The sequence below is a fragment of the Cinclus cinclus genome, chromosome 14 (assembly GCF_963662255.1).
Source record: "Cinclus cinclus chromosome 14, bCinCin1.1, whole genome shotgun sequence".
NCBI lineage: Eukaryota > Metazoa > Chordata > Aves > Passeriformes > Cinclidae > Cinclus > Cinclus cinclus.
The window spans coordinates 2,662,869-2,682,226 of NC_085059.1; the positions used below are offsets into that span (position 1 = coordinate 2,662,869).

At 48.2% G+C, this 19,358-nt stretch overlaps 1 protein-coding gene across 1 annotated transcript; it reads right to left on the bottom strand.

The window, feature by feature from the left end:
• Positions 1-1,433: 1,433 nt before the first annotated feature.
• Positions 1,434-17,351, bottom strand: DNAJC18 (DnaJ heat shock protein family (Hsp40) member C18). Its single transcript, XM_062501919.1, has 7 exons — positions 17,268-17,351; positions 17,020-17,165; positions 15,529-15,714; positions 11,011-11,123; positions 9,167-9,276; positions 7,332-7,504; positions 1,434-3,903 (listed from the first exon to the last, which is right to left on the bottom strand). The coding sequence occupies exons 1-7, from the start codon at positions 17,303-17,305 to the stop codon at positions 3,779-3,781; spliced, it is 891 nt and encodes a 296-aa protein (XP_062357903.1). The 5' UTR covers positions 17,306-17,351; the 3' UTR covers positions 1,434-3,778.
• Positions 17,352-19,358: the final 2,007 nt, after the last annotated feature.

The window sequence follows — 19,358 nt, forward strand, 5'->3', positions numbered from 1 at the left end:
TCCTGCCAGGTGAATCTCAACCAGCAGCTCCCAGCACTCAGAGCAGGTTGGGCTGTGTGTGGGAGCACCCTGTGGGGCACAAACATGTTACAGAACAACGGGTGGACCCCGGCTGAGCCAGACTTGCTAATTAAACACCGATTTATGTTTAAGCCAATGTGATACTGCCTGTGGCCTCACCACTGCATTTGCTTATTAACCTGGATTTCGTGCCAGCTCGGTACGTGCTCACCTCAGTGCTGGCAAGCCTGGCACAGGTAGTGAGGAGGAGGAGGAGGAGAAAGGCTGCTGGTAGCTGCCGAAAGCAGGATGTGCCTCTCCCCCATTGGAGCTACTTTTTGCAACTCTGGAGGAACAGGAACCACCGGCCCAGCTTGGCAAGGGCTTCCAGAGCCGCCTCTGGGTTCAGGAGGGATCTGAGGATCTGGGTCTGGGCAGCAGCCCCTGAGAGCTCAGGCACTGGGACACCTGCAGTGCTGTGTGACACAGGGACCCACCCGTGCCAGGGTGTCACAGGGCTGTCCCAGCCCCCTGTCCTGTTCCAAACTGGGTTGGCAGTCCGCTGCCTCATTCCCTGTTCTGCTCCCAGCCCTCCGTCCCGTTCCCACTCTGGTGCCCCATTCCAAGACTTCAGTCCTGTTCCCAGTCCTGTACCCCATTCCCAGACCTTGATCCCATTCCCAGTCCCAGTCCCAGTCCCAGTCCCAGCCCTCAGACCCATTCCCATTCCCATTCCCATTCCCTAAGGGTCCCACGTCAGATGCAAGATGTGGGGTGGGGCCTGCACAGACCCCACCCCTACAGGGAAGGTGGGAACACAGGCCCCACCCACCCAGAGGCCCCACCCCCCCAGGGGGGGCTCAGTCCTTGACCCCAATCCCAGCCACAATCACAATCCCAGTCCCAATCCTGATCCCAGCCCCGATCCCAATCCCAATTTCAATCCCAGTCCCAGCCCCAATCCTGATCTCAGGCCCAATTCCAATCCCAGCCTCAATCCAAATCCTGATCCCAGCCCCAGTTCCAATCCCAACCACAATCCCAGTCCTGAACCCAGCCCTGATCCCAGTCCCAATCCCAATCCCGATCCCAGTCCTGATCCCAATTCCTATCCAAGTCCCAGCCCCAATCCTGATCTCAGCCCCAATTCCAATCCCAGTCCCGATCCCAATCCCAGCCCCAATTCCAATCCCAATCCCAACCGCAGCCCCAATTCCAATCCCAGCCCAAATTCTAGGCCCACTTCCAGGCCCAATCCCAGCCCAAATCCTGATCTCAGCCCCAATTCCAATCCCAGTCCCAATCCCAATCCCATCCCTGATCCCGATCCCAAGGCCTCAGCCATGTCCCATGTCCCATACCCACATCCCACACCCCCTGGTAAATGGTCGCCTCCCCCTCCCGGCGCCAGGCTGGGAGCACAGGACAGGCAAAGCCATGTCACGTCTTTAATTTAAAAATAAATAAATATATATACACACACAACCCGTGTTCGAGCGCTTGGCGCAGCCAGGAACAGCCCCACAGACAGAATCCCAAGTACCCTTTGGATTATTTTAGCGATGCATTTCCACATCAGGGGTTCCAGAGGGGATTCTCCTTTCTCCTGTGGAGCACTGAACAAACACTACTTGTCCTGTTTGTCACCGCACAGGTCCCACGCCTCACAGCACTCTGCCCCTGGTTAGGAACAAAACACTTATTGCTTCTGGGGATGCTTTTACCTCCCTCCTGGATTTCCTAACTGATTGTGCTTCCCACAGGAGGTCTCCATCAAGTCCTCGAGATCTTTGGATGAAAGGAACAATCTGGCTTCAGTGCAAAACGCTATGGAGGAGTTTGAGCTCCGTGCAGGACATTGTGAGTCCAGGAAGTCACTGGATTTCATCTCCTTACCTGCATCCCTCTACAGCCTCACAGGAATGACAGGGAAGATCCCAACCCTGCAACGAAGTCCAACCACTTTAATAGATTTCTAATATATTCTACAAGCTATTTAATATACAAAAAGCAACATTCTTTTCACTTTTTGTACACTCACGTGCTCCAAAGTGGGAAATACTAGAATTAAGGCTGCCTGCTTTGCCAGACACCAAACTGGAATCATCACCAAATGTTGCCCTTAAAATCTTGCACCAAGAATGCTCCACACCAGTCTCTAAATGCCCTTTTCACTGGTCCTTCTCTTGTTCCAGGTGTCCCAAAAATTCAACTCAACTTCCCCCCATTCCTACAAGGTTTCCTACAAATGGGGCGTAAAAATGCAATTTAGAGAGTCACTATGTTGGGGCTTTTTTCCCTTTTATGACATCCCACTACAGCACTGTTGCTGTGCCTGGAATCTTCTCCTCCCAGCTGGGATGTTTAGAGCTTATGTGCAGAAGCACCAGGCCTCAAATCAACCCCTCATCTTCATGCAGACCCCAGAAAAGTTTGTTTCTTTTTTTCCAGCATCCTTTCCTGCCAAACCTCCCAATGTTGATGGATGGGACAGGGACATGGACGGGACACAATGTGGTACCCCCAGTTCCATCCACTGGGACTTCTACAGCACTGCACCAGTGCCCAGTACAGGGACAGTCTGAGCTTTAAAGGCAGGTTTAATCCTGGCATTTCCCAAGCTTTTGAACATCTACTCCCTAGGTTTCAGCCAAGGCCACCTGTGCATCCTGTGTGACTCAAGTTTCAGGCATGTGGTAACAGCAGAGCCTTGCTGAGGTGTCCCTGACTGCCATTCCCAGGGCCAGAGGGGAGCAGTCTTGTTCTGTGAGCCCCCACCCCGGGCAGGAATTCCCTGGAAGAGCAGCTCATTCCATGCAGGGCACACACCAGCCTGCCTCGGGGGCTTCATGGTGCTCAGCTGGAGCAACACTGGCTTAACTCTGGTCTAACACTGGCCTAACTCTGGTCTCTCTGCTGCTCAAAAGGACAACCCAGCATCAACCTGCCCTTCAAGGCCTGGCTGCGTGAAGGAGGATCAAGAAAAACCAGGACATTGCCACATGGATCTTTTTCTTTGCAGTATCATGTCTACAGTGAAACATTCATAGCTGCTCAACAGAGTAAAAATATGCTACATGAGAACTGTACTGGAAAAAAGCAGGGCCCTGGGGAAAGCTGGGGGAGTGTGCAGATAAAAACCAGAATGGAGTAGCCAGCTTCATAATATGCCACTGGAAACAGAGGAGGGAATGACCACAGTTCTGCTTTCCCAACAATCTGGCAGACACTGGAATGGGTGCAATTCCCAGACTCCCATGCTGGTGGTCAGGACGGGCACAGCCCTCCCTCGGAGAGCTGGGAATGTGCCTCTCCTGGGGCAGGGACTGTCCCTCCTGCACTGGAACCACCCCAGCTCTGCGGCATAGCCCCGAGGGACAGGGGAAGGTGACACCCAGCCCCAGCAGGCGCTGTCGGGAGATCCAGGGAGCTGCAGATCCACAGGAAAGGTGGGAAGCAGTGAGGAGCCAGCTCTCCTGGGAAACACACACAGCCTGGAGGGCAGCCAAAGCACCCAGGCAGACGGGGTCCGAGCTCAGAGCGTGTCCTGGGGAATGAATTTACAAAGTGCCACTGGTCCTTGGAACCAAATCTAATGTACAGGATATATTACAGCAAACAGCAGCCCTGCAGCTTGTGCTGGCCCCTCTCTGCACTGCCTGCAGAGGGATTCCGGTATCCAGACTCTTTACAACAGACTCCTTCTTTTCACATGGAGGAAAAGAAAAACCTAAGTTAAAACAGCAATAAATAAAAGTACGGAAGGTGTGCGTCCTGGTCACCCCCCTTTGTGCATCCCAATCAGACTGGAGAGCTTCTCACAGTGCTCAAGTTTCAGGGACTCTGCTTTCTGTTTTAACCGCTCATCTCTGTAGAGCTTGGCCAAATTGGACAAATCAGACTCTGGAAGATGAAAGAAAAAGATGTATTAGGGTGAAGCCCTGAGCCTCCTTTAAATAACTGATTTAAGTGCTTTGTTATCCTTGTGGCACTTTTAAATTTTAATTTCTGTGGGTACTGAAGCAAGGGAGGTGAACAGCTACCCAAGGGACTCGTCTGTAAGGGCTCCCTGCCCTTTCACGAACAATCTCAAATGTGCTTTGCATTTTGCTCCCCTTCTTCTCAAAAGCCACATAAAACTGAAATAATCCCATTGTTTAAATTATTTCCTCCCAGTAATTCAGAGAAGTTTCTTTTGCTGATTAGCCGAGTAAGTCTTAATACAGGTTTCTCCCTGCAGAATAATTTGGCTGCAGGATTAGATGCACCAAGGAGAGCAACAGTAATTTACTTCTGAAAAGGTCAACATCTCCGTAAGCACAGGCTACCTGATGACACTTAATTTTTCAAAGAGCTTTTATACACCTTACAAGCCCCTCATTTTACAAAATTATTCAGAGTGGAAAGAACTTCAATAGATCCTTTCATGCCTTATGTCCTCTGTCCCTGTCCCACTGAAATTTAAAGCCATTTAACCCTCCTACTCCCTGAAAAAGCTTCACAAATTGACAAGCAGGAAGAGCTCATTTTAGAGCAGGAATCCATTTAAAGGTTTGTAACTAAAATACCACTCACACAGTGCTGGGCACAGCCTTGTCAAGCCTCCAGTAAAAACCAGTCTCAGGTAATTGTCCCTGAGCCCAGAGTCCCTGGAGCTGTGCAGTAGAGAATCTCAGTTTATATTTATCCAATTGGCGAAAATTGTTCCCTGCATTTTTGACAGCGTTCACTCCATCACATTTGCTCCTTGTGGGTTTACAGAATAGTTCCTTTGAAGCGTTTTCTTCAAGGAGGTTCTGAATTCCAACTATATTTACATTGGATATACACAAGAAATTCCTCCCTGGCAGGGTGGGCAGGGCTGGCACAAGGTGCCCAGAGCAGCTGTGGCTGCCCCTGGATCCCTGGAAGCGCCCAAGGCCAGGCTGGAGCAGCGTGGGACAGTGGGAGGTGTCCCTGTCATGGCAGGGCTGGCACTGGATGAGCTTTAAGGCCCTTTCCAACCCAAACCATTCCATGATTCTGTGATACTTACCCTGATTCTCTTTCCAGTTGCCTCTTTGTGACCTCCCTGCAACCTCACTTTACAACTGAGCCATCCCAGCTGAACCATCTCCTGTAAAACCTGGGATGTGCTTTTTTAACTTAACTGTGCCACAGATTTCAGAAGATCCAAACCCACAGCACACCCAACTTTCACAGCCTGCTCTGCTGAGCAGTGTGGTGCAGCACTGTAAAACTGACTGGCTGAACAAGGTACAACCAATCCAGTATTTCAAAGGTTTTCCTTAAGGTTGTTGGACACCAGGTAATGCACTTCAGATCTTCAAATCAAGGACTTTAAAACCCAAACTGTTCCTGAACTACTCACCTCTGTCTGTTTTGCTGGTGCTCAGGGGAAACGTGCCCTCAGTAAACACAACAAATGTACTATAAATAGACATTCAACTGACAAAAAGCTCACCCCACCGAGTCCAACACTTCAGCAAGGATTAAGGGACTGACACTGTGCAGCAACAGCTGACTAAGAACTGCCTCAGCATCTGCAGAACTCTTCCCCAGCACTCCATTCAGAGTTTATTTTTACAAACATGACTGTCCTAAGGTCAGCCCAGTCTCAGCTATGATGGCCTGGATGGGAAGCACTCTGAAAAGGTGAGTTTTGAATGACAGCGTGGCCTCAGGCTGTGCTAACTGTGGCTGCTGTAAATGTATTTGCAGCTGGTGACTAACACAGTCCCTGAGTGCACAAAGCTCTGGAGAAGCAGGGCTTGGCACTCCAGGATCATGCCCCTCTCCTGGGCTCTCTCAGACTCACAAACCCTGTCCCCTCTTTGGGGCTGGGCTCTCCTCAGCTCCAGCTCTCTGTGAAAGAGATAATGTAGTGACTTTCAGATGCACCAAGTCAACTCAAGGGATTTTTCTGTAAGAAATAAACTCTCCCCTTTAGCAAGTGTACATTTATTCGTATGAACATCCACATTATCCCTGGAGGCTGCTCCTGCTAGCCACAGATACTCAAAGTTCACCAATCAAACACATCAAAAACTTCAAGCCTTTTATGTTCTTATATTGTACGTTATTTTCTTTCTTAACTTCAGAGCCTACATCTTTTTATTTCTCTTTAAAAGCAGGATTCGTAACTTTTATGTAAAATAAGCCAAAGCAAGCCTTCCCATCAAATACTTGTAAAGAACCAGGAATCAGCAACACTATTTTACCTCTTCTTTAGGATTAAATGAGTCTTCTTTAGATAAATTGGTGAAGAAACTGAAAACAAGTGCAAAGGCATTTTTCAGCAGTGTGCTGAGGACTGCTCTGCACAGAGCAATTTAAAACCCCCACCAGCGTGTGAAAGCAGCTTGCCTGCTGCTCCTGAGCAGTCACACAGACACAACTTGATCCAGCTTCCTTTACACACAGCACTACTCAGTGTTGACTCATTTGAGGGTGATGAGCTCTTTAGGTGAATAAAATCAGTGAATAAAACCAGTCACAACATCCCAGCTTAAGCTCCTCCTTGTGATTTCTGTTATTTCTTACCATCCTGCAAGCAGCAGGAATTTGCTGTCTCTTCAATGAACTAGATTAGTAGCAATTAACAAGCAATGAAATATGGGGTTAACATGCATTTATTTGTGCCACTGATCCACTCAGGGCTGAGTAAGAATTTTGAATTTTGATTTTCAATGCTCACATCTCTGTTCTTCCTTTCTGCATTCAATTCTCATTTTTTTAAGACTTGAAAATGATGAAAAACATGATCTCCAACTCAGCTAAAGATAGAAAATGCAAATAACACCCCAAACCACAGAAGCATGCTCTGAAAACTGACACCAGGAACACAGCCCAGGGAGCCCAGAGCACCTGGACATGCTCTGGACTCTCCTGGAGAAATCTGAAGGAAAAAGTTACAGAAACTTCTCGTGGAGCCAGTCAAAACAAAACTGATCCTGCTCCAGCAAAGGAAACATGGAATAGGTGATGTTTCAAGATCTTTTCCAGCCTAGAAATCTGTCAGGGCTAGATAAATGTGGTGGGTTGTATGTTTAAAACATCACTAAGGGTTATTCAACCATTAAAACCTGAGTGGAAAAAAGCATCTCAAATGGTGAAGTCACCTTTCCACTCATCTCTCAGAATCACTTAAAACGGGTTTTGACAGATCTCAAAAATAGCAAGTTCAGTGTTAAGAGCAGATGTGAGACACCTTAAACCAGTGCAAGGCTGAGATGTTACAAGGATTGGAAACTGAGGCTAAAAACAGCAGAGCTTTGTGAGGCACAACCACCCCCCACCCCTGAAACACCCTTGGGACAGAAATAACTTACTTTGCTGTTTCTCCTTCCAGCAGCTGGTCTGAATGTAGTCTATGTAATCTTTCTCAACTGTTTTCTCAAGCTCTTGAAGTTCTGCTCCTTGATAATTCTTTTCAAAGTTTTTATCAACATAGTAAGGCACCTGCAAGTTCTCTGTTTCTCTGCTGACAACGTGGCCTATGGACCTGAGGGAGCAGCAGAGAGAAATCAGATGTTTCAGCAGTTCAGACCTCAAGAAATCAAGAGCTATTTCTCCATATTAGCATTTCCAGAGGAAAATATTTACAGCAATGCTTGTACAGTTCATTTCTGCAGGATTATGGCTCCCTCAACCATCCAGTCAGGAAATTACAATCTCATGGACAGCAAGCTGTGCAGTACAAACAGAATCCAACCATAGGAAAATATCCCACAGTTTATAAAAACTTAGGGCACAATGCAGCTGCATCTGGATTTTCCAATTCTTTGGATCCTTTAGTAGAAATAAAATTTAGCAGGGGAGATTCTAGTTACACTTTTCTTCAGGGTTTTATAATCACCCATAAGCAAAGAGAGGGATGGAACAGGCTGGAAAATACCCTGTAGGAAGAACCAGCCCCTCTGACACAGTCACTGGGTTAAACCACACTCCTGGAGTTAAAAGTCCTTATCTGAGCAAAGATACCCAGGCCTCTGCTCGAATCACTGCCCACAGAGAGAGGCAGGCAGCCAAAACACAAAGGTTACACTCTACTCAAAGGAATCCTGTTTTGCCCCTTTTGCCTGGACTCCTCCTTCTCTCTCCCTGTGTCTCAGAGGTGTCCCCACTTTCTTTTAGTCTTCAGGTTGTTCAGTTGTTTTAAGGCTATGATTTAGATAAACAGCCTAACTCTGAACCAGGATCCCACCACCAGTAGAAGGGGAGGGAGTGAAGAAAAGCAGCTCAGCTGCTGTGGGGGCAGCGTGGGAGGTTTCACATGGGACTGGCAGATAGCAAAAACACTCCCTGGAAAAAAAAACCACCCTAAAAACATCCAACCTCCTGTTCTTTTCTGAGAGCCTCACACTGACATCGTGTGGTAAAATGATGAGGGGTGTTGGGCTGCTCTGGCAGAGGAGAGGAGGGGAAGGCTGGCCCTGAGCAGCTTTACTCCTACAAGGGAACAAGGAGACTGTGTTCCCTGGAGCACTCTGCTGCTTGCCCCAAACCTGCCAATCCCTCTTCTCTCTCAATAAAGGCCAGCCCAGGACAGCTCCTTCCCTTCTCCAGCCCTCGATGCTGAGAGCAGCACGTGAGTTTTCCTCTGCCCCACAAGCTCCCCAGGCTCCCAGTACTGCAGCTCTGGTGGGGTCCTTCTGCTCCCAGAGCCCACCAGCCCCAGGGCTCTACTCCTCTGGACAGGTTAAAACCAGGACGTTTCAAGGCTTTAATGATTTGTTGAACTTCCAGTGGAATTTGTGCTCTGGAAAAGATGTGGATTTACACTGTAAACCACAGCTTTCATTTTTAAGCTGCTTTCTCGAGGAACCTCAGGGATGGCCCACAGATTTGGGGCGTTGGTCAGATCAGAGGCTGACTGACAGCCACACTCCCCACCCTGTATCACTGTGCAAAACCATTCCAGGACAGTTGAGGAAAGTTTCTGACCCTCTCAGTTCAACACCCTGTGCACTAAAGCTCTCCACAGGTAACTTGACAGTGCTCAGAACTCACCAGTGCAGGCTATTGCTATTTCCTTATTTACAAACTGGAAACATTTTCTCTAAAGAGCAGTACATTAAGATGCATTTTGCTATCAAACCCAGCTTTCATCTGCCTCCATATAGCAAACAGCAACAGCAGAAAAATGTGGTTTTAAAGGACTTACGATTTGTAGAATAAGCTGTAGGGTGGGTTGGTGGCCATCAGCTGGGTTATAACTGACACTATTATGATGATGAAAACTGGCATCAACTGGATAAATGCAGAGTATGAATTCTGAAAAGTACAAGGACTAGCAGTCAAGAAAATACAGAGAGGGAAAAAGGCATCTGTTCACAGAAACCAGGCTATCAATCACAGCTCAACAATGTGCAAACTTGTAAGGAAAAAGAGGAAGTTCTCTGGGATTTTGGAAGGGAAGACATTGTAATTTCTAAAACCCCTGATTAATAACATCAAAACACTCATGAACATCTTCTTTCCATTATCTTTTCCTCTGCCCCTTTCTTCACAGTGCCCAGAGCACTATTGTACCTGTCAGTGGCCACTCCAGCCTGCAGGAACACCCTGCAATTCCCATGTGCAATTCCCTAAAGATATCAGCCTTTGCTCAAGTCCTGCATTTAATGGCTGAGCACTAAAGGGTTAAGAGCTCCCATGCAGTATAACTTCAGACAGGATGCAAGCACTGGGGCTTTTGACTAGATTAATTTAGCAGAACAAAAGAGTGGAAACACTATCAAAGAAAAAACACTGATCTTTCCCTCTGCTCTTCCATTTCTTTCTAAACTGATTTTTAAATGCCTTTTCTCATCCACAGGAAAATACAATATTCAGCTATTCAGGCTTTGCCCTCTGCCCTGGGATACCAACAAGGATTCCTGATGTGGGATTCACAGAATCCCAGGATCACCGAGGTTGGAAAAGCTCTTGCAGCCCATCCAGTCCCAGCTGTGCCTGATCCCCACCCTGTCCCCAGCCCAGAGCACTCAGTGCCACCTCCAGCAGTTCCTGGGACACCTCCAGGGATGGGCACCCCAAACCTCCCTGGGCAGTTCCAATCCCTGAGCACCCTTTCCATGGAGAAATTCCTGCTGCTGTCCACCCTGAGCTCCCCTGGCCCAGCCTGAGGCCCTTCCCTCTCCTCCTGTCCCTGTTCCCTGGAGCAGATCCCAAATCCCCTCTCCTGTCAGAGAGTTGTGCAGAGCCACAAGGTCCCCCCTGAGCCTCCTTTTCTCCAGGCTGAGCCCCTTTCCAGCTCCCTCAGCCTCTCCTGGGGCTCCAGACCCTTCCCAAACTCTGTTCCCTTCCCGGGACATGCTCCAGCCCCTCAGTTCCTTCCTGAAGTGGGGGGCTGGATTCACTTCCCCCAGCTTAGCTGTCTGTCAGCTGTACCAGGATTTTTTTTTTTTTTCCCTGAGCCTGAGACTCACAAGGAAAAACTCATTTTCCACAGAGAATGATCCCTGGAGGTTAACTGACTGTCTCCAGAGGAAGAGCTTGCCAAGGCAGGTGGCAGGTGTGTGCACTGCCAACAAAGCACACCTTGTGTCTCCTCTGGAAGTCTCAGCTGGCAGAAATATGCCCCAGGCCCATCCTGTCCCCAGCTGGAAGAGGCCTGTGCAGCCCCTGGGTGCTCATTTACTGAAGGATTAAATCCACCTTGAGGACAAACCACTACATCCATATCCATCACCAATCCTCATTTGGACTAAATTGTTGTTGTATTATCAAGCACTGGAGCTTGCAAAAAGCAAGCAAGCAGCAAAACCCTCAGAGGAAGAAACTGGAGGGCCTGAGAGCTGCAAACACAATGGATCTTTACAGCAGTGATTAACAAAAACCACATAGTGACAAAGAAAACATCACTGTGGCTGTGGCCCTTGAGGACAAACACTGAGCACTCAAGCATGAGAGGGTTTGTCCTGGCTTTGGAAGGATTTTTGGAGGATCCCTGACCCTGCTGAAATATTTAAATATTAAAGCTGAGGAATCTCTCTTCCTGGCTACCTGTGGCCTGTGCTCCTCCTCCTCTGGCTCCTGTGTCCACGCCCTCTCAGCCCGGTGCCTCCGTGGGTAATAGTGAGCATCTCTGGCTACATTGGAGAACATGTGGATATTCCCTGCAAAACAAACCAGCCACACACATGTTTCACCCATCTGGGACTCACCTGCATTCCTCAGCTTCTGCTGAATTATCCAGGTTTATACTCCACAGCCTGAATTACAGCTAGGACATCTCAGAGTAAAAAACACAGACCACCTGAGAATTAAACATCACCACAATGTTATTCCAAAAAGCCTACCAGAGAAATTGTAGTGTGCTCCAATCCATCTTAATTTAAATCAAGATGCAGAAACATGTTCTGATTTCTATGATTGTATCTCATATTTTAAGGCTGCTCTTGTCGCATTCACTTGCAGGGCTGTGGCAGGACAATGAATTTGCCTCACCAGGCTCAGGCTGTGAACTATGGTCTCCCATAATTACTGAATGTGGTCTTCTACCCTTATTTCGAATTCCTCTGCCTTCAAGCCATTAATAATGTCACTTAATTATTTTATAATAAAGAAGGAGATTTAAAAAAAGAGTAAAAAAGGAGAACAATTCAGAATTTTCTTTCTTGCACATGGAATGTGGTAGATTTATTTTTAAAAAAATCTAAAATGAAGGAAGAATTGCATTTGCTGCTTCAATTTGAAGCTCAGGAACTGATTTTATCACCATATGAATATCTTAATAATAGCTGTGCTCTCCTCTTTTGAAATTCAGAATGTCTTTGTGTTAGAGAATTGAAATCTGTGGCTTATCAGCACAACAGAAATGCAAAACTATTTTTAAGTCCTGGAGAAGATATCACATTATTTTATACTCCTATCCTGTCCCCCTTTTTTTTTTTTGCGTTTCCCAAAGAATCCTGCAATAAACCTGGACAAAGGTGACCCCTGCTATTGTGTCAAAACCTCTGTCAAAATCTTGCTCAAAGATTTTCCAAGCTCTAGGCATGTGTACAGTCAGAGCTCCAACAGCAGCCAAGACAGGCTTGCTCCAAGGAAGAAAGTTTCTTTTGGGAAAAAAGAAACTTTATTTCTATCCTTCAACATTGCCCAGACAGGATTTTACCAAGCTGTGAAAAGAAGCAGCCAGTGTGGGAAAAGAAGAACGGCTTTTATAGGGGTGCCTAGAAAAAAAGTTTTCCCAAATTTTAAATTTCTCCAAGAATTTCTGGCAGCAGTTTCTTTTATTTCTTTTTTTTTCTTTTATTTCTTTTCTTTCTCATTTATTTTTAATGAGAAGAACTTGTAGCCTCTCTTACTACAACTGCAACACTCTGCCACATGGAGTCTTCCTTTGAATTTAATCACATGTAACACTTTAAATTTAATTATTTTTCCATGGAATATCCATAGAGGAAAAATGCCCAGTAAAAACAAAGCCACAAATGAAGCATCAAAAGCCCAGTGAGCAAACTCCTGTTTACTAGAACAACTACTAAAACAAAATTTTCTTTTTATGTCCTGCCTCTTTCCTGCTTTGATAAAAATCCCCATTTTCTCATTCACACCAGTCTCCGTGATAAACCCAGTAATGTAACACTTTGCCCAGCTTCTCAATCTCCTAACCCTAACCCAAACATTAACCCTACTCCTAACCCTAAACCTAAGGTCTAACCCCAGACCTAGCCCTAACCCTAATGCTAAACCCAACCCTTACAGGCTGCCTCCCCTTTGGCTCCACACACAAATCTGGGGATAAATTACTTCAAAGCCCTCTTAGAAACAGGTGGCTCCACCAGACTCTACTGGGCTGAAAATAATCCAAACATAAACCCTAATCCAATGCCACTAACTCTAACCCTGTCGAAAACCAAACAATAAACCTAACCCTCGCCCTAACCCCAACCCTAGCCCTTAACCTAACCCTAACCCTAGGTCAAACTAAAACTAATTAAAAAAACATAAATGCTAACCTAAAACTAATGCTAACCCTAGTCCAAGCCCTAAACCTAACCCAAAACCTGACCTTAACCTTAGCCACAGCCTAGCCCTAGCCTTAAGCCTAAGCTGAACCCTAGCCCTAACCCTAAACCCTCCCAGAGCTCTTCAATTTCCCAACCCTAACCCAAACCCAACATTAACCCTAACCCTCTACCTCCCCCTTCGCTCCACACAAAAACCTGGGGATAAATTACTGCAAAGCCCTCTTAGAAAGAGGTGGTTCCACCAGAATCTACAGGGCTGAAAATAACCCTAACGTAACCCTAATCCAGTAACTCTAACACTACCTCTAGCTCTAGCTCTAACCCTAACCCTAGCCCAATAACCCCAACACTAAAACCAAACCTAACCCTAACCAAACAGACCTAAACCAATAACCCTAACCCCAACCACAACCCTAGCCCTGACCCAAACCTTAACACCAGCTCTAACCCTAACCCAAATGCAACACTAACCCTAACCCTTAGCCTAACCCACAGCTCAATTTCCTAAGCCTAGCCTTTAAACAAACCCTAAACCATAGCTCAATTTCCTAACTCAAACCCAAACCCTAACCCCAGACCTAGCCCTATCCCTACCCTAACCCTAAACCCTCTACCTCCCCCCTGGCTCCAGAACCAAACCTGGGGATAAATAACTACAAAGCCGTTGGAGATAGAGAAGGTTCCTCCATATTCTACTGGCCTGAAAATAACCCCAACCAAACCCCAACCCCAACCTTAACCCTAACACTACCCCTACCCCAACCCTAACCCTAAGGGCTAACCCTAGCCCTAACCCTAACCTAACCTTCTGTCTCCCCCTTGGCTGCACACACAAACGTGGGGATAAATTACTGAAAAGTCCTCTTAGAAAGAGGTGGTTCTACCAGAATCTACCGGCCAGACAATAAAACAAACATAAACCCTAACACAATAACCCTAGCCAAAACCCTAACTCAAAACTAACACTAACCCTAGCCTTAGCCCTAACCCTAACCTTAGCCTTAGCCCTAACACTAAACCTAACAGCAACCTTTAAAATAGCTCAGATCATAACCCTAGCTTAAACCCAACATAAACCATAAACCTGACATTACCCTAATCAAAACCCTAACCCTTAAACAAAAACCTAATCCTAACCCTAACCCTAACCCTAACCCTAACACTTACAGTCTTCCTTGCCCCTGGCTTCACACACAAACATAGGGATGAATTACTGCAAAGACCTCTTAGGTGGTTCCATGAGAATCTACAGGCCAGACAACAACCCTAACAAAACCCCTAACCAATAAACCTAACACTAACCCTGTCAAAACGTCAACAATAAACCTAACCTTAGCCCTAGCCCTAACCCTAGGTCAAACCCAAAACTAATGCTAACCCTAGCCCTAGCTCTAAATCTAACCCAAACCCTAACCCCAACTTTAGCCCTAGCCCTAACCTAGCCGTAGTCCTAACCCTAACCTAAACCCTCAACTCCAAGCATCCCTGTTCCCCACAGGCCCATTCCATGAGGGTGATATCCCACAAAAGGCACATCCAGGTGCAATTCCTTGCACTGTCAGAGATGGAAAACTTGCAGAGTACAGCTGGAATTACACTATGCTGGGCTTGGCTTTGCATATCCACTGGTACCAGTCTGGGATCTGAGGTCCCCTTAGCTGCAAATGCACCATTCACAGCAAGGTTTAGTGAATAACTACTCGTCTTTGTGTCTGCAGGCTGTAGTAACTGGGGTGTACCTCACATTTTGTGACAACACCTTGGAGGTGTAAAGTTCCCAGGAGTGCTAGAGCAACTCCTTAGATGCTGCCAGGAAGGTCCTTGAAGTCTTCACACCTTTCAGATTTCCTTTTAATCCACTGATCTTGCAGGATCTATTTTTCCTACAAATCCAAACACCAAGGCTGGGCTGAGACATGCATGGAGCTACTCCATGTGCAGCTCCCACTGCACATCCCCTGCATCCTGCACATCCTCTGCATCCTGGCAGGCTGTAAATTCATTACAGCACAGGCTGCTGTGAGGCACAGAAGCTCCTGTTTCTCCTGTTTCCTGCTGGCCTGGAATGCTGTCAGGTGCCTCAACTACAACCCAGTCATGGAATTGTTCATGTTGGAAAAGACCTCTGAGGTCACTGAGTCCAACCATCATCAACTCTCATCCCTTTTCATTCACACTCTATTTTACCTCCCATACTATTACTGGCTTCAGATGATGGAGGGAATAAAAGAAAGGCAGAAATCAAATGTGAAAAGATGCATCACCATGGTTTATGGAATCACAGAATATGCTGAGTTGGAAGAGGATCAGACACCCCAACGATTCCCCCCTGAGCATCCCTGGGGGTGTTGTCCAAACACCCCTGGAGCTCTGGCAGCCTCGGGGCCATGCCCATTCCCTGGGGAGCCTGGGCAGTGCCCAGCACCCTCTGGGGGAAGAAACTTCTCCCAAAATCCAGCCTGGCCCTGCCTTCTCCCAGCTCCAGCTGTTCCCTCAGGGTTAGTCAGTCCAGTGCCCTTCGAAACCACTGCAGACAGGTACTGACCTGTAGGGAAGTGCCCACCAAAAAACACATTGAATATTTCTTCTGGTGTGATGTCTGCCTCGAATTCTGTGTAGTAATTGTAGTGCCTGGCCTGGCCAGTGCTGACGTGCTCGTGGTCACTCCCCAGTTCATCGTAGCGGAGCCGTTTCTCAGGGTTGCTCAGAACTGCAAAAGCGTTGCCTATTGCTGGAGAGGGAATTAAAATCAGTGTTACATCCCCAGAGCTCATGCTTTTCTAGGTGGAGAAGCAAAAAACAAGCCTAGGGAACTTGTGTTTGATCAAAGATTGAGCTACTTTTGCAAAAGATGTGTAACAGCTCTGGCATTACCTGTGATGGAGACCACTTCCTGCTGTCACTGATGTCAGGAGAAAGAGTTCAAGAATATGGAGAGACTTGAAGTATTTGTAAAACTGACATGGGAGTTCACTTAGGCCAAGAAATTGGGTGAGAATAGAACATTTTATCAGCTCAAGCCAAATGCAAGTTTGGTCCGAGTGAACCTCCATGTCCCACATACAATTAACACAAAGTTAATAACTGCAGGGACCAATTAAAATGCCCAGGGCTCTCCCAAGTTTTTCCTGCTGGCAGAGATGTTCCTGAAGCCCTGTGGCACTTCTATTTCACACCTGACATCCAACCACTCAGAAGTGCTTGTTTGGTTCATCTTCTTCTTTGATCTTTGACAGAACAAGTTCATACAGAAATACAAACCCAAACCCAAACAAATAAAGAACATCCCTCCAGAAGCTCCTTGTTTTAACAGACTGTGAATGAATCACTTGCTTTCCTCCTGCTGGGCTGCATGGGAAGGGGAAATATGGATGAGTTCAGACAGTAACACTGCAGCATAACTGAGAACTCCAGATACAGCACATGGCATTCAATTTCATACTCCCATACATATATATAAAAATAACAATTTATTCATGATAAGGAGCAGTAGCTGACGACAAACACCTAATTCTCCTGCATGGGCAGTGTCAGTTCCAAGTTCCGAACCTTCTTCAATATCATGGAATCCCAGAATGGTTTGGGTTGGAAGGAACCACGAAGATCATCACCTCATTCCAATCCCCTGCCATCAACAGGGACAGCTCCCACTTGACGAGGTTGTTCCAAGCCCCATCCAGCCTGGCCTTGGACACTTCAGGGATCCAGGGGCAGCCACAGTTTCTCTGGGCACCCTCTGCCAGGACGTCAGCACCCTCACAGGGAAAAATTTCTTCCTAATATCCCATCTATCCTTTCTAACAGTGTAGAGGCCACTCCCCTTCTCCAGTCCCTCCAGCCCCTTGTACAGCTCCTCAGAAGTATCTGGGCATGAGACCTGGGATGCATTTCCCATCGTTTCTAAGGGAAACGTGTATTTTGCAGCACGATCCGCAGCAGGGTTCTGTGAGGACGCTGCTGTGTCCGGAACCCCGCCCGGCTCCTTAGGCACCTCCTCACCGGCGCTGCCCCTCACGCTTCCCCAGGGCCCCCTCACCTTTGAAGGCCTCGGTGGCTCCGGGCGCACGGTTCTTATCGGGGTGGAACTTGAGGGCCAGCCTGCGGTACGCCCGCTTCAGCTCCTCCTCGCCGGCGTCCCGGCTCACCCCCAGGATCTCGTAGTAATCCCGGCACCGCTTGATCCTGAGGGCGCACACGGGGGGTCAGCCCGGGCCCTGTCCCCGCCTCTCCCCGGGCTCCACCCGCCGCCCCCCGTGTCCCCGCTGGCTCCCCATTGCCGCTCACCGCTGCACCCCGTCCAGCTGCTCGGCCGTGTAGGTCATGGCGGCCCGCGGCCGCTGCCGCCCCTCGCTCACCGCCCGCCGCCCCGCGCCGCCATCTTGTGCGCGGGGGCTGCTGGGAGCGGGCCCGTGACGTCACGGCGAAGGGCTGTGACGTCATGAGGGGTTCTGAGGGGAGAGGGAAGTGAAGGAATCGTGGAACTGTGGAGTTGTGGAACTGTGGAGTGTCATGGAATTATGGAATGTCCCGAGCAGGAAAGGACCCACCAGGATCATGGATTCAGCTCCTGGCCCTGCCCAGACTCCCCAACAATCCCCGCTGTGCATCCCTGGAGCGCTGTCCAAACACTCCTGGAGCTCTGGCAGCCTCGGGCCGTGCCCATTCCCTGGAGAGCCTGGGCAATGCCCAGCACCCTCTGGGTGAGGGAAGAACCTTTCCCTGCTCTCCATCCCAAAGCTTCCCTGGAGCCGTTCCCTCCTTCCCTGAGCTGTGCCCTCAGCTCCTGTGCTGCAGCTGAACCAGCCCAGTGCCCTCAGCCGCTTCTCGGGTGGCCTCTGCAGAGCCTTCCCCAGCCCCAGCTCCTCCTCTGGACACTCTGGAGCAGCTTTAGAAGGGCCTTGGGAGCGCTGGTGACTGCGGCTGAACACGAGCCCAAGGTGGGCAAGGGGCCCAATGGCTGGGCTAGCCCTGGGCTGGCAGCAGGAGCAGGGCAGGGCCTGTCCCCACTGCCGGCGGACCTAGAGGGCTGTGTCCTGTTCTGGCCCCACACTACAAAACATTTCCCTGTTTTCTTCATCACTGCTACTGCTGGTGGTTTCCCCTCATCCCACCCCTGCCAGAGGCAGGGACACCTTCCATCCAATTTACAGCTCATTTACCCCATGGTAAATGCCCCAGTGTGGCAGAGCCCAGTAAACAACACCCACTGCTCTCCCCTTGTGCTCTGAGCCAGTCTCATCACAGAGGCAATCAGGTTCCTTTGGTGTAATTGTCCTTAAAATCCATCCTGGCTGTTCCAAATCACCATCTTGCTTAAAACAGTGTGCAGAGAAAGCTCCCCATCACCCTCCAGAGAGTCAGGTTAAATCGAATGTTTTAGAATTGTCCAATCCTTCTTCTTACACTTCTTATAAAATCCCAGAATGGTATGGGTTGGAAGGGACTTCAAAGCTCATCCCGTGCCACCCCTAGCATGGCAGGGACACCTTCCACCATCCCAGGCTGCTCCAAGCCCTAGTGTCCAGCCTGGCCTTGGACACTGCCAGGGATCCCCTCTGTGCCAGGGCTTCCCACCCTTATTTATAGAGCCTCAAAAAGGTCTGTGGGAAGAAGGAGGTCAAAGGAAGGAAAACTAAAGCAGTGGTGAGATCCTATGGAATCTCAGAGGTCCGGGGAGATTTGTTAAAGCTTTACTTTCACTCAAAATCTACTTGTTGTGCTCCATGTGTGGAGTCACAGGTCTCTGGGAACTGGAGCTGTCTGGCTCCATCCAACTGGGAATTATCTGGAATTCTGTGTTAAGCAAATTCACCAGTCAGACAGAGCCTGGGTGAATGACAACATTTTACTCTTCATGCATACTACCAGAAAAACTTCATTTATTAAGAAACGACCTATCGAACTACCCGGTGCGGATGTCAGAGGTTAAAAGTGTGTTGGCTCTTACCAGGAGCTTTGAAAATGTTGCATTTTTTTTTTTTTTCTCTGCTGAAATTTTTTCCTTGCCAGCTGCAAAGTACAGCTTCCTCTTGCATTGCACAAAGGGATGCTGCTCTTCCTTGTGCCAGGAAGCTTTGGGAAAGCAGTGGTGGAAGATGATGGAAGCTCTCCTGGCAAACTTGGGCTGCTACACTCCAGGAGCTGAAGAAGCACAGCATTTTGCTTGTGACCATTCATTTTACACAGAGATAAACCCCTGATCTAAGCTGGGACTTTGTTCCTTACACTTCAGCTGAGTCTCTGAGCATGTGGGGAGATAACAATCTGCCTTCCTGAAGCTCCGTTGTTATTAATAATAAAAAAAGTGTTTAAGATGGCAATTTGCATTTCAGCAGCACCTTTAATACACGGCTCTCCAAATGCTTTACACACAGG